General features: G+C 40.5%; 1 protein-coding gene across 1 annotated transcript in view; it reads right to left on the bottom strand.

Moving 5' to 3' along the window:
- Positions 1–358: 358 nt before the first annotated feature.
- Positions 359–17334, bottom strand: part of LOC110502278 (rab11 family-interacting protein 2) — a 36463-nt gene continuing 19487 nt past the window's right edge. Inside the window, exons 4-6 of the mRNA XM_021580192.2 lie at positions 16177–16543; positions 10075–10138; positions 359–7580 (exon numbers count right to left, since the gene is read on the bottom strand). Coding sequence (XP_021435867.2) covers positions 7353–7580; positions 10075–10138; positions 16177–16543 — 659 coding nt within the window. The 3' untranslated portion in view covers positions 359–7352. The remainder of the gene's footprint in view (positions 7581–10074; positions 10139–16176; positions 16544–17334) is intronic.

Below are 17334 nucleotides of genomic sequence, written 5' to 3'. Positions count from 1 at the left end.
TAAAGGGTCTGAATAATTATGTAAATGTTATTTCTTTTTTTAAATACATTTGATAAAATCTCTAAAAAACAGTTTTTTCTTTATGGGGTATTGTGTGTAGATTGATGGAGGGGGAATTTTAAAAAAACAATTTTAGAATAAGGCTGTAATGTAACAAAATGTGGAAAAGGTCAAGGGGTCTGAATACTTTCCAAATTCACTGTACTTTTGCAATGATTTGTTCACAATGGTGTGTAGTGTACATCTAAATTTGTTTCTGTATTTTGTTTGTGCCTATATAAAGAAAAAGCACATTGTATTACAAATAATCATGAAAATAAGCAATATAGCTGTATTTCTAAATTAATTAAAACAACAGTTTTTTTTAAGATGTACAGTGTATTTATTGAAAAGAGCAATGCGATCATCTGGTTTGTGGCTTCCAATTTTGTTATCCAATGGATCACTGACAATTCCTAAAACATTTCTACTCTAAGACATTCATGTAAGTACATCCATGCCACATGCCAAAATTGTTTAAGTAGTTAGGAAGCAACCGGCTTTTGGTGGGACAGTGTGTGAGAGAGACGGACAATAAACATACAGTTTACACTGAAAGCTTTCGAAAGCAGTCATGTCAAGCAGCACCATTCTTCATTTTTACATAATCTACATTGTTGTCCCCAAAATTATACCTTGTATACCAACATAGACATGACATTCTTTTTTTTTTCTCAGTATCACAATCAGCAGTTTTCCAAACAAACCAATACTTTCCCCTCAACCCCAGATGCCCGCTCATCCCGACATACATACTTTTGCAGTGTGAGTGTGCAGTGTGAAAAATTGTATTGTGGAAACTTACACCCACCTTCGTGAACTGCAGTTAAGGTTAAAGAAATGCATAAGGAAAAGTTTAGTACCATTGCCATCTTACAGAGAAGAGGCGTTTGGAGACATTCCTGCTTGTATTATTGTACAATCTCGAATTTGATCAAATACTGTTCTTTTTTTCAATTTATATATGATACGAGCAACTGTGATGGCTCTCTAAACAGAAAGTGACAAAATTGTATGAAGCCGTATTGTAAAAATAACTGACATGCAATTTCAGATGCAAGCTAACTGCAGAGTTAATGAATACTTATGAGTGCTAAGTAAAAGTACAAAGATGTGCTATGGAATTAACTCATGGAGAAAAAGGTTACAATCTTAGCTGTATATCAACACAATGAAGGGATTTTAAATACTACACAATGCTAAACTGAAACAGTGATTGTGGGCTTGAAACTGGTATTATAGTTGTTTGTAAGTGTAACAGCCTTCATAGAGCTCAGTGCTTTCGATGATGCGGTCTCCATGGAGATCTCTCAAAGTAGCCACTGTCAGACTTCAACATCAACCTAGTTTTTGGATGTTGAAGAAACACCTATTACCTCATTTAGCATGAAATTAATATCCCCCCCCCTTCCCCCATCCTATAAAGCCATTTGAACATTCAATAATATTGTCCTAGCTTTTTCCCCATTATTGAATTGGTGAGATTTCATTATCATCATCACGTTTTTCAATAAAAATGGAAGAGTCATTGGAGCAAGTGTATTAGTTCTGCTATAATGTTGCTGTAAAAATCCCCCCAAACATTACCTTTGAATTTACAGCGCAACACACAAACATCTGGTGTTATTCGTTAGCATGTGTTTACGCCATCTTATTCTGGATAAAGTCATTTCTGTTGCATCAAAACACATTCAAAGTGAAATACAAACAGCTGAATAATGTATATGAAGTCATTTTGAATTATGGTAAAAACAGTAGCTGAATATATGGTCTGCAGAAAGGTCACATTTTAAAACATGAGGAAGAAATGTTGCTCAACTATAATCAGTATAATGAACGAGGGCACACTTTAGAGCCTACATTCAATAGAGGAAGATTTAGGTAAAGATTGAGAAAAAAAAATTGGGGAGGGAAAGCTTTTTTTCAAAAAGAAATGTATTATATTAAACAAAAAAAGTGTGTCTCCGTGATGCTTGCTAGGACAAGCTTTATAAAAAAGGCAGCTTTTGCATTTTTTGGAATACCATTAAATTCGCTTTGTCCTAGTTAACTGTGACTGAATTGGGAGGATTTTGCAGTAAACTGTGTTTGTTACTTAAGAAAAAAAGAAGAAGCAATGAGATAGCCCTTTTTTAAAATGTAGAGTGAGTCATCCAAACAGTTCTGAAATTGAAGCCTCTGGTGGTTTTGAACTTCCGAAAAGGAATGTTGTAAAATTCTGTTGTAAAAAATGTTCACTTAGGGCTGTATCCTGACTTGATATGTGGACATTCAGTAACTTTACCATATTTTACCAATACAAATAAAGAATATCAAAATTAGAATGTAAAAGTTTACCAAATAAAAAAAAAATACAGGAAAAAGCAACAAAAATTGTCTAAAATGTGTGACTATGCAACTCAGTGTGGTCAATGTTTTAGACTTCTGAGGAATCAATAGTTCACAACAGGGCTCACAATACAATTAGTCCACAACTTTGTAACATTAATCCTATTGATCTAAAATACCAAGCATATAACACTGTAAATGGCACAACATTCTACAAAAAACAAAAATGTGACAAAAATGTAAACCTTTCTGCTAATTAGGTGAGACATGTTTGTCATCACTGGCATTTGCTCTAGGAAAAGAAGTACATATTGAGGGAAAATATTTCAGTAACACAGTAATAGTTTTACCTACTAACAGTAATAAAGTAATAACTAAGTAGTAGTAACCTTTTTGAAAAGCATTACAGTGTATGGAACTATTAAAGAAAAGTAGACTCAGAAATATGACACCATACAGAGCAGGGAAACTGCCTGCTTAAAGCATACATTGATACTTGACAGTAAAGGTAACAGCAGAATATGTGTGTGCTATGCAGAACAGACATTGTATGTGTTATGAAGCGATATACCACGGTGACACAAATTATTAAATTGTGGGCGGTTTGTTTTTTGACAAGCTGATAGTGTTTGTTATGTCGTGATAGTACTATTTACGATAACATATTTCATAACAGAGTTGGCCTACATTGATTGTAAAAAACTGTCATGATATGTTATATATTTGTCCTTGCTTTGGACAGTATGAGGGATGTATGACAAATTATTCAGTAAAACATGAATGTCATAAATGATCACAGATAAATTGTAATAAACAGGTTTAACTCGAGCCCTTGTTACAATCTGTACTGATAGTTTGGTTTTCTGGATGTGTTAAGTTAGTACACAGTGTATTACTAGTAAAATATAACCAATAGCCTTTGTGGAGAGCAATTAGTCAAGAGCACTTTGATCTGGCAATGGGCAGTGTAACATTTGAAAGAAATCAATACATTAAAATCAGCCTGCAAATGCATTGCTATGTAGCTAGGTACCGTGATTAGATTTCCTTCAAATAGTTAAAAAAAACAAAAAAAAACAAAAAAACAATTCAAGCAAGAATCAGTAAATCTAAAATATAACAAAAATTGAACCACTTCTACCTAATGGAATCATATTTTCTCTCTGTTGACAAACAACGACAGATCACAAGAGTAGAACGGATGTCATTCAGACGTGTTCCACTTGAGGACACAATATAACGATTCAAAGTGTAAACAAATTTGTGGACACCAATAGAATATTAAACAGGTTGCTAAATTATGATTGCACTTCATCTTTCTGTCTGTGTAAAGCCATACAAGTAGAGTAAAGTGAGAATAACTTGACCAATGGTTTATACACATTTCTGTATGACAATGTATGGGCCTACACTTAATGCAAAGGAAGGTCATACAATGCGCTTGATCCTAAAAACAAAACGATAGCCATCAAGAGTCACTGAAAGATCTAAAATAACAAACCCAAAAGCAATGACTTCAGAGTTGATATGCTGGACAATGGTAGCTCTTTGAATGAATTCACTTTGGTGTAAATATTAGGGAGGCTTAAATAGCAGTGTCTTTAGTTTGCCTCCACTCAATTACATTCTGCACCTGCACGATGCCCAGACATTCCATATCATCAGAATTGACCAAAGAATACAGTGTTGACATATTGTTTAGTTTTCACTGCAAGGTCACAAAATTGGAATGCAGTGTCACATTGTTTTTGGATGCGTGTTTGGAAATGCATGTCTTGAGTAAAAAAAAAAAAAAATCAGTAGTACCAACCCTCATAAGAGTACCTTTAAATAATATATTTTTGTACTAAGATGGCAAATGTCAACAGATACTGTAGGTCCAAACCATTCTAATGCCAAAAAGCTCACATCAGTCACAGACAGGCAACAACAGCATGTTCATACCTGCATATCAGTATATCAACACAATCTTGTATTGCAGTAAGCGCAGTGCCGGGCTGATTGGCAGAGTGTAGAGTTTGTGTCATAATCCTGCGTCTTGGTCTGAAGTGTAAACACAGTCATTAAATGCTCTGCAGTACTCAACCACTTGACCACTGACAACAGCACACGACTGCCTCTGGAGCATCTGGTAAACATATACTTGACTACATTCACATTATAAGAGCATCTGGGTTGAATACCGCATCAAGCGGCCATATTTGTTATGGCTATAAGTTGGTTCACGCTTTCATGTCAGACCTATTAAAAATTACAAACCCTATTCAATTGACCCTTCACTAAGCCCGACCGCAGAATGGGGCAATCAATCAAAGCACTCCAATGGATAGAAAGTGTTGTCAAGACCGACCCCTCGGACAAGCTCACGTTTCAAAGCATGGAAGCCATTGAGGGCATTGCAAAAAGTGAGTTTATCCAAAAACAAAATGTTTAAATGGCTAAATGATTGAACAGTGCACCAGGAGAGCTTGCTTCTGTGATTCCTGAAACAGAGACTGTTGGTATATGTTTTTTGATTCCGAAAAACTACTTTTGTTACATTGTTCGCTAGCTCAGCTGGTTATTAGTACATCACTGGGACCGTGCTCCCGCCCATCCAGGTCATCTACTCGAAACGGTGCCTGAGGAAGGACCGCAGCATCATCAAGGACCCCACACACGAGTGGTTCACCCCTTCACCGTCGGGGAGGCGGTATTGGAGCATGAGGTCTGATAACAACAGGGTCAGAGACAATTTCTAAATAGGGCGGCATTATTTTGGCTTCTATGTGGCGCAGCGGTCTAAGGCACTGCATCTCAGTGCTAGAGGCGTCACTACTGACCCTGGTTTGATTCCAGGCTGTATCACAACCGGCCGTGATTGGGAGTCCCATAGGGCGGCACACAATTGTCCCAGCGTCATCCGGGTTTGGCCATCATTGTAAATAAGAATTTGTTTTTAACTGACTTGCCTAGTTACATTTTAAATATCCGGAAAACTTCATTTGGACTGACCACCTGCAAGGAGTCTCTGCACCACGCACTTATTCACGCGCACACCCACACAGATACACTCATCCACACCCCTAGACCATGACCTTTTGGTTTTTTAACAATTGTTTGGATACGTTTCAACACTTAGGCCATATACATTTAATTAACTGTTTAACAGAGATGTTTTTTGTTTGAAAAGTGAGGCACGCAATCAAATTAAAAAGTAGACCCTTTTATTAAAATACTATAGCAACTGTAGCCCAATAATGGACTACCGTTACTCCTTGTAGTCCAAAGACCTTACATGTCCTGTTAGCAAATTAGCTCTGGTAGCCAAAACAGCCAAATACTTCTCAACGTGAATCGATTTTCAATTTTGGTACGGTTCTAGAAACATAAAACCCTCTTCTTCCTTATCACATTTGCAGTGACAACTCTTTTGTGGCGTCCATCTTCCGTTTACTCACAGGTAGATATGTAATTAGCACAGGTACGCCTCTGTTTTCCGTAAAAAAAAGCACTGCAACATGGAAATACGGCTGTGTGGGAACCCTAACCCTATAAACATTGAGTTTTTTGAAAATAATTTCTCACTGATATGAAAGATATGTTTATGTTTCAAAAAAACGTACCGCAAGCGATGCATTTAAACGTTCAGAATGAGCATCGGGGCTTTAAACAAAACTTCTCCAGTCAGTTAGCAATTATAAATGGGGTTTGGTAACCTTAGTTTTACACCTAGCGACTTTGAACCACTCCCTTCTGGGCGCAGGTATAGGGCAACCCTCGGCAGGAAAAACAGAACTAGACAATAATTTGTGCCAGGTGTGATATCCCTCCTAAATAGCTCGGGCTAATGTTCCCATCGACCCAGTAAGGCCAGCAGGCTAGTCTCTTTTTATTGATATGCAACTGTTATGAAAGTTGTATTGTCAATTTGTTTCGCATTTAAAACGCTACTTTAAACTTGTACATGACACTGCAACAAAACTTCTCCATGGGGACAATAAAGTCAGTAAAGTAAGGCAACCTAATCAAGAGATTTTAGCCTCATGGAGAGGCTAAAAGAGGCATAGTTCAGTCATAAATCAGAGAAGTTGTTTCTCTCTTTACTAGAAGCTCGAGGACATTATTTAAAAAAAAATCTAAATCGTGAAATTTCTCAGTACAACTGATTTATGAGAGGTGAAGACGTGCATCCTTTAAATATTTAATTAAATCTAGATAGCCTTAGTGTTAAAAACGTAAATCTTAGTTTGATGATGGTTCTATGTTCAAACAACCGCCCCAGAAGCTGTCTGGGATTTTCATGTTACGTGTGTGAAAGTGCACTAGTGGGGTTATACCATGCCTGACCGTTTCCCCAAGGCCATGGATACACTATTAAAAGCCTTGGGAAAACAGTCAGGCATAGGTATAACCCCACTAGTTTGTTCTTCAACATCTCGTAATAAATGGTAAACATAGTCAACACAGTGATAGCTCATTTGAATCAGACTGGTTTCTGCTAAGGTATTCTGATGAATTTGTGAGATACATTATGTAATTTCCCATTCTTTCAATTCGCCAGAATTCGAAAAACAAAAAAGAATGCCATGCAAACAGAGCAGGAGGTATAAAAATTAAAATGGATGAGTGGATCAACAGAGCAACTGATTCAGAGGTTAGTCGACCGATCATAATGGAACAGCCATGGGGTTAGTTATAATGCAAGTCAAATATTTATGTCGTTGGATGTACTTCACTCCACAATAATATTCTGCTGGGGAAACTGGTGTAAACTCAAATCACAGCATACAAAACCTATTAAAAAAAAAGTATAAGCTGCATCAATGCAGTTACTGTAAAGAAATCAAAAATGACTGATTTGGCATTGGTCAATCCCCCCCCCCCCGTCTCTTCATTTTTTTGTTCCATACCCACAATACATTTTTTTTTTTTTTTTTAAATGGCTAGGACGGGACATTACTGTTACTACAAGCCTCTATTTTTGACCTTCCTCTACCTTGACTCTACTTCTTTTTTGAGATTTTCCCCGCTTTCCTGTTGGGCTCGTAGGGTGTCCGTAGGATGCTCGGCGAATCCTCCATAACGCGGACCAGCAGGTTATCAATGTAGTCTTCCAGTTCACGGATATGGGCGTCCTTCTTTTTCACCACCTCCTTCTGCTTGATGAGCTCGCGCACCACCTCGTCAAAAGACAAGTTGCTATAGGAGGCCACGCTCGGCTGCTTTGTCTCCTGCGGGGGGCAAACCACAGCCATTGTGATGAATTCAACCATGATAGCACCATTTACAAATACCTCAGTAAAAAGTGTACTACTCCAAATGATACCCATTTGAGAGCAAATGGGTATCATAGCTAGATGGTAAAAATAGACAAAGCAAAAGGTCAAATCGGTGCTAAAGAGTATCTAAAGCAAGACTGAAGGTAGGCCAGGCCAGGGAATCCCACGTGTTATGGCAGATAGACTAATTGCCTAATTAAAGGTGTTTGAATAATGTCACAAACTATGTCATTACTGCACGTGTTTATCTCTTCTACCCTGGTGGCAATCAGGACTAATTGAGGGCCTGTGATAAGATGTCACTCCAAAAGGTGTGTTGGCACTGTCAATGCCATTTCATTTCAGGTGCTCGATCTGTTCAAGTCAATGGTATTTAAAATCAGAAAACGATAGATGGCTCGAACCAATCAGTAATGCTGCGGCGTGGAATCTGATTTGACGTTTTTAGTGTCAGTTCTGGGGAAATAAATGTGTCAACTCTCGTTCCCTATTTAAATCTTAAACCACGTGTCCTCCTCCACAAACCAGCAACGACTGAGACCTTGACCAGCTGGTGGACAAGAGCATCACATTAAGATTAAACTCCCTAGAAAACAACAATAAAGATTAGAAATGGGACTTTTTCGTTCCCAGGGGAAACAGCAGAGTGCATATTTCGGGAACAAAGGATCAGGCCAATAAACACGAAAACAAAGACGCAACCAAACTATTTTGGTTTTAGTTTTTTTTTCTTTAGAGGAAAAACGGTCTGTGTAGACTGCGCCTCTCTCATTACAGGGGGGACAAGAGGAGCTGCAATAATTTTTAATGAGGTGCCACGTTATCGCTTCAACAATGGACATCCTCCCCCAGGCAGATACAGCAGCAAAGCCATCAACCTGTTTAAAATACTTCACTTATCAGTCTCCTCTCCTCCCCGTTCCCAAATCAAGCTGCCATCGCTGTGCGGTGTCTACGATGTGAAGAAGTGCCGGACTATATTTACCTGTATACTATATATCTCTTCCTAGTATGAGAAACAAAGATAAACCAGAATGTGAGGGTCCCATCACTAGAGTCTATGTCCAAACAATTCAAGACTATGGTGGGGATCACACTAAGCAGCCTGCACCTTTATTTCCATCATGTTCAATAGTGTGGACATGCTAGGTGTCCTGCATTCCTCCATCGTAGGTAAGCTTCAAGTTATTTTGTCAGCGTTCTGACAGGCCAAAGTCGAAAGTAACTCTGCAATATGCCTCTTGTTTTCGGTCATAGAAAAATGTGATTGGGGGTTTAGCGACTGCTTACTCGGGAACTGAATATGCTTTTAGAAACAAAACAGGGAAAATATACTAAGAAATAAGCCTTTTGCACTTCCAGTCATCAGGACAACCAATTTAGCAGATATTTTCCTAACATGAATCAAGTTACAAGCTCAGTTTAACTATACTGTATGAGCAACGGCGTCCGATTCACACACCAAAGAGCCCCAGATATTATATAAAGCTACACAGCCAGAAGCTGTAGTGGCTGGTGACAGAGGCCTAGAAATGACCATGAACTAGCTAAGCGAAGACAATTTTTCTGCGATCAGTAGTGAGAAGTAGATAAGGCGAGCACACTTGGCATTCTCCAGTTGTCTCATTACTACATCTAATGAGGTCTACTTTGAGAATTTAAAAGCTCTGTTCTTTGAACTCTCTCACTATCCTTCCCCTCCTCTCTCACTGGTTTATTAGCAAGGGCCTGAAACAGCCAGTTCATTTCTGCTAGGCTCTGCAATAGAGTGTATGGAAGGGCACATGTGGCTAAGATAACTCCTCAACACCCACAATGAGAGGTGAGGAAAGCCATTATCAGAATCCCGGTTTCTCATTTCAACATCACTTTGGACATGGCTCTCTTACCACGTTAAACTAATTCAGGAGTGTAATTGCCAGCAACTACTAGAATTATGCACCAGCAGAGCATGTTTTGTGCTTTTTATTTTTTGGGGGAGGGGGAATGACAAAACTAAGGTGGCAAATAAACCCCCTCATCAATCCAATGACAATTTCACACATATTTATCCCTACATAGTGCTCCAATTATGGTACCAGTACGATATAATATAACTTTACCTGACCTTAGAGAGACCGAAACTTCACACGGTTTTAAATGATGAGCCAATCAGAGATGATGGCCGTTGTTTTCAGCTGTTAATTAGTTAAATTACACTCATCGTGAAGTGTAAAAGAAAGAAGAGACAACAGCTCAGAGATCAACCTCACAAACTGCAATGTCATGTAAGATCAGGGAGAGCTACTCAATTAAAAGTTGGTGGTGTTCTGAAACTAGGCCCATGCTTTTTGACATTCTCTCCCCCTTTATTTTTCCCCCCATGCTCTTTATGAAAGGGTTATTCCTACCAATGTAAACCTTGTTTGAGATTGAATCACTAAAAGTGTGTACGGTGAGCTCTTACATTTTTCTTGCCATGTTTCTCTCGCGCCTTCCGGATGTCTTCATTGCTGGTGGGCTTTTTATCACTGCAAAACATACAATAAGGAATGACAAAAATCATTAAAAAATAAAATAAAAAATAAAATCATGTTTACCAACACGGTTAAATCACCCTGTATCATCTTGCCTTAAACATAAATGTGACCACAAAACGGTAGTGTACGATGGTAGCTGTAAAGACGATGGACTAGCGCCTACAGTGCGAGGTTAATTGTGTGACAGATCTCAGTGTGGCTAAGAGGGGTCTGTTATCAAGCCGAGCTTCTCTTAAAGCTACACTCCTTAACTGAAGCAATAACAAGGCATTCTCACCGCCCCGGTTTCACAAAAAAAAGCGAATTCATAGACAAGGTTATGGATACAAAGACTGTCCATCCCATGATATCACAATTATAGTTTTAACAAATGATGTGGCTATACAGTGTTCTTCTGCATTTAATTTGTTTACAAACATTGGAATAAATCAAGCATATATTTGGGTTCTGATGGGGTACGACAGTTGACCGAAGCTCACATGGCATTTAGAAGTTATATTGTTCAAGAATCAATGGGTATATATATCATTATTTATAAGTCAAAAATGGATGTAGCAACTAAGGATTCTAGCTTTAAAGGGGCAATCTGTAGTGCGAACAATAACAAAGTGGACACTCCACCACTGATTTGGTGGCGGAGCTAAGGGATGGCGCTGGAGAAATGTACCTACCTACCTACATACATACATACATACACGACGGCTGCATGGTCCCATGGTGATTATACTTGCGTACTATTTTTAGTACAGATGAGCGTGGTACCTTCAGGCGTTTGGAAACTCCTCCCAAGGATGAACCAGACCTGTGGAGGTCTACAAAAATGCCTTTCTTCCCCTTTTCTGAGGGATGGTGTTCTTCGGCTTGCAAGCCTCCCCCTTTTTCCTCCAAACATAATGATGGCCGTTATGGCCAAACAGTTATATTTTTGTTTCATCAGACCAGAGGACATTTCTCCAAAAAGTACGATCTTTGTCCCCATGTGCAGTTGCAGACCGTAGTCTGATGGTTTTTATACTTGCTTGTACTGTTTGTACAGATGAACGTGGTACATTCAGGCATTTGGAAATTGCTCCCAAAGATGAACCAGACTTGTGGAGGTCTACAATTTATTTTTCTGAGGTCTTGGCTGACTTCTTTTGATTTTCCCATGATGTCAAGCAAAGAGGCACTGAGTTTGAAGGTAGTCCTTGAAATACATCCACAGGTACACCTCCAACTGACTCAAATTTTGTCAATTAGCCTATCAGAAGCTTCTAAAGCCATGACATCATTTTCTGGAATTTTCCAAGCTGCTTAAAGGCACAGTCAATTTAGCGTATGTAAACTTCTGATCCACTGGAATTGTGATAGTAAATTATAAGTGAAATAATCTGTCTGTAAACAATTGTTGGAAAAATGACTTGTGTCATGCACAAAGTAGATGTCTCTACCGACTTGCCAAAACTATAGTTTGTTAACAAGACATTTGTGGAGTGGTTGAAAAACGAGTTTTAATGACTCCAACCTAAGTGTATGTAAAACTTCTGGCTTCAACTGTATATCCAATAGTTCTTCCTGGCTGTGTGTAATAACACTTAAGATTTACTGGGCTACCAATGTAAAACAATTATACATTAAACAAAAGCATAGCATAGTAGCATAGTTTCCTAAGGACTCGAGGGGACCATCTCTGTCGGTGCCAAAAACTGTTGTATGTAAAATAATGTGCTTGTCATGCCCAGATCTGTTTCACCTGTCTTCGTGATCGTCTTCACCCAACTCTAGGTGTCGCCCATCTTCCCCATTACCCCCTGTGCATTTATACCTGTGTTTACTGTCTGTCTGTTGCCAGTTCGTCTGGTTTGTTCAAGCCTACCAGCGTTTTGTGTCTCAGTTCCTGCTTTTTCCAGTTTCTCTTTTATCGTCCTCGCTGGATTTTAACCCTTGCCTGTCCTGACCCTGTACCCGCCCACCTGACCACTCCGCCTATCCCTGAGCCTGCCTGCCATCCTGTACCTTGGCCTCTACTCTGGATTATCGACCCCTAACCTGCCTTGACCTGTCGTTTGCCTGCCCGTTGTTACAATAAACATTGTTACTTCACACAGTCTGCACTTGGGTCTTACCTTGGTACCTGATAGTGCTATAGCTTGGAAAACAAATACATGTGACTCTGGATGACAACATAATGTTTCCAACATTAGGGCTAAATACGCTTTTGTTTTGTTTCCTTGACACGATACTAACGAGTATCGCGATACTGGCATTGTCCCAGCCCTAGTTTACATAATGAATTTATAAGGTATAAAAATGGAAGTAGCAACTGCAGATTGCCCCTTAAAGCCAGTAATGACACCTGTATAGTATGATAAAGAAACCTTGGCCAACACATGGATAACTATATGCTACTGCTGATATACACTCACCGGACATTTCATTAGATACATTTCCGTGAATGCGGTGGTGTATTGCTCCTACAGACGTGGCTTGCTTTATAAAGCAGGCAGACAGGCATCGACACATTCGGTTATTGTTTGATTGAACATTAGAATGAGCTAAACAAGTGACATAAGCGACTTTGTGAGCATAGTGTGATCGTTGGGTGCCCGGCGTGCCGGATCCAGTATCTCAGAAACGGCTGCCCTCCTGGGCTTTTCACACAAACAAAAAACATCCAGTCTGTGGCAGACCTGTGGAAAATGTGGGCGACATGTGGGTGAAAACAGCTCGTTGATGAGTGAGGTCAAAGGAGAATGGCAAGAATCGTGCAAGCTAACAAGGGATCAGCAAATGTACAAATAACAGCGAAGTACAACAGTGGTGTGCAGAACAGCAGAATGCATAATTCCCTGTCACGGATGGTCTGTTGCAGCAGACGACCAAACCAGGTTCCACTCCTATCAGCTAAAATCAATAAGAAGCGGCTCCAGTGGGCACCCGATCACCCTGGACAATTGAGTGAAGAAAAAGAAACATGACAGCGAGTTCATTTTACTTGAGTGGCCTGCACAGTCCCCAGACCTCAACCCAATAGAGCATCTTCGGGATGAGATGGAACAGACTGTTCACAGCATGAATGTACCGCCGTCCAATCTGCAGCAACTTTGTGATACCATTGCGTCAGCGGGGACCAATATCCCTGTGGAATGTTTCTGACACCTTGTACAACGCCCTGAAGAATTAAGGCTGTTCTGAAGGCAAAGGGGGGTCCGACCCGGTACTAGATGGGTGTACCTAATAAACTGACTAGTGAGTGCATAAACGAGCAATATGGGCAAACATTATGTTTGACACTACATAAGTGTAACACAGGAACCTGATATGATTGGTTCAGTGAAACAGCTTAGAAAAGGTACATTTTTATGAAACAGCTAAGAGTAAAACAATGTACACTGCTCAAAAAAATAAAGGGAACACTAAAATAACACATCCTAGATCTGAATGAATGTTAAATACTAATTAAATACTTATTAAATACTTTTTTCTTTACATAGTTGAATGTGCTGACAACAAAATCACAAAAATTATCAATGGAAATCAAATTTATCAACCCATGGAGGTCTGGATTTGGAGTCACACTCAAAATTAAAGTGGAAAACCACACTACAGGCTGATCCAACTTTGATGTAATGTCCTTAAAACAAGTCAAAATGAGGCTCAGTAGTGTGTGTGGTCTCCACGTGCCTGTATGACCTCCCTACAACGCCTGGGCATGCTCCTGATGAGGTGGCGGATGGTCTCCTGAGGAATCTCCTCCCAGACCTGGACTAAAGCATCCGTCAACTCCTGGACAGTCTGTGGTGCAACGTGGCGTTGGTGGATGGAGCGAGACATGATGTCCCAGATGTGCTCAATTGGATTCAGGTCTGGGGAACGGGCGGGCCAGTCCATAGCATATATGCCTTCCTCTTGCAGGAACTGCTGACACACTCCAGCCACATGAGGTCTAGCATTGTCTTGCAATAGGAGGAACCCAGGACCCCGCACCAGCATATGGTCTCACAAGGGGTCTGAGGAGCTCATCTCAGTATCTAATGGCCGTCAGGCTACCTCTGGCGAGCACATGGAGGGCTGTGCGCCCCCCCCCAAAGAAATGCCACCCCACACCATGACTGACCCACCACCAAACTGGTCATGCTGGAGGATGATGCAGGCAGCAGAACGTTCTCCACGGCGTCTCCAGACTGTCACATGTGCTCAGTGTGAACCTGCTTTCATCTGTGAAGAGCACAGGGCGCCAGTGGCGAATTTGCCATTATTGGTGTTCTCTGGCAAATGCCAAACGTCCTGCACGGTGTTGGGCTGTAAGCCCAACCCCCACCTGTGGACGTCGGGCACTCATACCACCCTCATGGAGTCTGTTTCTGACTGTTTGAGCAGACACATGCACATTTGTGGCCTGCTGGAGGTCATTTTGCAGGGCTCTGGCAGTGCTCCTCCTGCTGCTCCTTGCACAAAGGCGGAAGTAGCGGTCCTGCTGCTGGGTTGTCCACCCATACAGACAGCATCGTGAAGAAGGCGCACCAGCGCCTCTTCAACCTCAGGAGGCTGAAAAAATTTGGCTTGTCACCAAAAGCACTCACAAACTTCTACAGATGCACAATCGAGAGCATCACCGCCTGGTATGGCAACTGCTCCGCCCATAACCGTAAGGCTCTCCAGAGGGTAGTGAGGTCTGCACAACGCATCACCGGGGGCAAACTACCTGCCCTCCAGGACCCGATGTCACAGGAAGGCCATAAAGATCATCAAGGACAACAACCACCCGAGCCACTGCCTGTTCACCCCGCTATCATCCAGAAGGCGAGGTCAGTACAGGTGCATCAAAGCTGGGACAGAGAGTCTGAAAAACAGCTTATATCTCAAGGCCATCAGACTGTTAAACAGCCACCACTAACATTGAGTGGCTGCTGCCAACACACAGACTCAACTCCAGCCACTTTAATAATGGGAATTGATGTAAAATATATCACTAGCCACTTTAAACAATGCTACTTAATATAATGTTTACATTATACATTACCCTACATTATTCATCTCATATGTATACGTACGTATATACTGTACTCTATATCATCTACTGCATCTTTATGTAATACATGTATCACTAGCCACTTTAAACTATGCCACTTTGTTTACATACCCTACATTACTCATGTATATACTGTACTCGATACCATCTACTGCATCTTGCCTATACTGCTCTGTACCATCACTCATTCATATATCTTTATGTACATATTCTTTATCCCTTTACACTTGTGTGTATAAGGTAGTAGTTTTGGAATTGTTAGTTAGATTACTCGTTGGTTATTACTGCATTGTCGGAACTAGAAGCACAAGCATTTCGCTACACTAGCATTAACATCTGCTAACCATGTGTATGTGACAAATAAATTTGATTTGATTATTGGGGGTGTCTTGCTAATTGCCTATAATTTCCACCTGTTGTCTATTCCATTTGCACAACAGCATGTGAAATGTATTGTCAATCAGTGTTGCTTCCTAAGTGGACAGTTTGATTTCACAGAAGTGTGATTGACTTGGACATTGTGTTTCCTTTATTTTTTTGAGCAGTGTATTTAACCTTTATTTAACTAGGCAAGTCAGTTAAGAACAAATTCTCATTTACAATGACAGCCTACTTTGTTTGACTTCTAAAAGCATGTTGCAATGTTTTGTAGTGGAAGTTCTAGTTGTATTAGCTACCTAACTCGTCCTGAATAAGCCAGCTGACCTAACGAAAGCACATGGACCGCAAAAGCCATTCAGTTTTGTAAGTCTTCTAATATTTGAAACTACTCTAAGGGATCTGGAATACTGTGCAATACATGTGCAATACATGTGCATCTGGGTCGTGTTCATTAAAGCACGCAATTGAAAGCGTTGGAAAATGTTTTTCAATGGAAAATGAAAAAGGTCAGTTTCCTATTGGCTAAGCCCAGGTAGTCCCCACATGTTTCAGTAAGTTTCTTTTGCCGTTTTATTCCTAATGAACATGACCCTGGCTTAGATACCAAACATAGTTGTGTGGACGTGGAAAGCTTTACCTTGCTTTGTAGTGTGAGCTGAAGGGGTTGGTTGGTTGGATGTCGCCCTGAGACTCACTGTTGAAGGGATTGGGCGAGCGCAGGTCTCCAGAGCTGCCCGAACGTCCCCCGTCGGTCTTGCGTACATCCTTCTTCCCGGTCACACGTTCAAGTAGGCTGACCTTCTCCTTCTTCTCCTTCTTCTCCCCTTGGTCCCACAGCTGGCCCTGCTCCACCTCAAATGGGTTGCGGTTGCGAGGAAGGGTGGCGTACTTCTGCGGCAGGCCATCGCTGATATCAGTAAAAGGGTCACAGTGTTCCTCTGTGTTCTGGTAGCCTTGCACCTCACTCTGGGAGCGCCTGTGAGGGGCGGCACCACTCCCTTTCTCTAAGAAACACAACAAACAAAATAACTGATATTTTTATAGAAATAATACTAATCACACAAAAACATTATGTCTCCTTAGGGGTACTAATATATACACACACACAGTTGAATTCAGAAGTTTACATACACTTAGGTTGGAGTCATTAAAACTTGTTTTTCAACCACTCCACAAATTTCTTGTTAACAAAACTATAATTTCAGTAATTCGGTTAGGACATCTACTTTGTGCATGACACAAGTAATTATTCCAAGAATGGTTTACAGACAGATTATTTAACTTATAATTCACTGTAAAAAAAAAATGTATACCTCCACAAGTCTGGTTCATCCTTGGAAGCAATTTCCAAATGCCTGAATGTACTACGTTCATCTGTACAAACAATAGTACGCAAGTATAAAAACCATGGGAACACGCAGCGGTCATACCGCTAAGGAAAGAGATGCATTGTCTCCTAGAGTTGAACGTGCGAAAAGTGCAATTCAATCCCAGAACAACAGCAAAGGACGTTGTGAAGCTGCTGGAGGAAACGGGTACAAAAGTATCTATATCCACAATAAAACAAGTCCTACATCGACATAACCTGAAAGGCTGCTCAGCAAGGAAGAAGCCACTGCTCCAAAACCGCCATAAAAAAGCCAGACTACGGTTTGCAACTGCACATGGGGACAAAGATCGTACATTTTGGAGAAATGTCCTCTGGTCTGATAGAATAGAACTGTTTGGCCATAATGACCATTGTCATGTTTGGAGGAAAAAGGGGGAGGCTTGCAAGCCGAAGAACACCATCCCA

This window comes from Oncorhynchus mykiss, chromosome 23 (assembly GCF_013265735.2).
Source record: "Oncorhynchus mykiss isolate Arlee chromosome 23, USDA_OmykA_1.1, whole genome shotgun sequence".
Classification (NCBI taxonomy): domain Eukaryota; kingdom Metazoa; phylum Chordata; class Actinopteri; order Salmoniformes; family Salmonidae; genus Oncorhynchus; species Oncorhynchus mykiss.
This window is presented reverse-complemented; position numbering and strand designations above follow the sequence as displayed.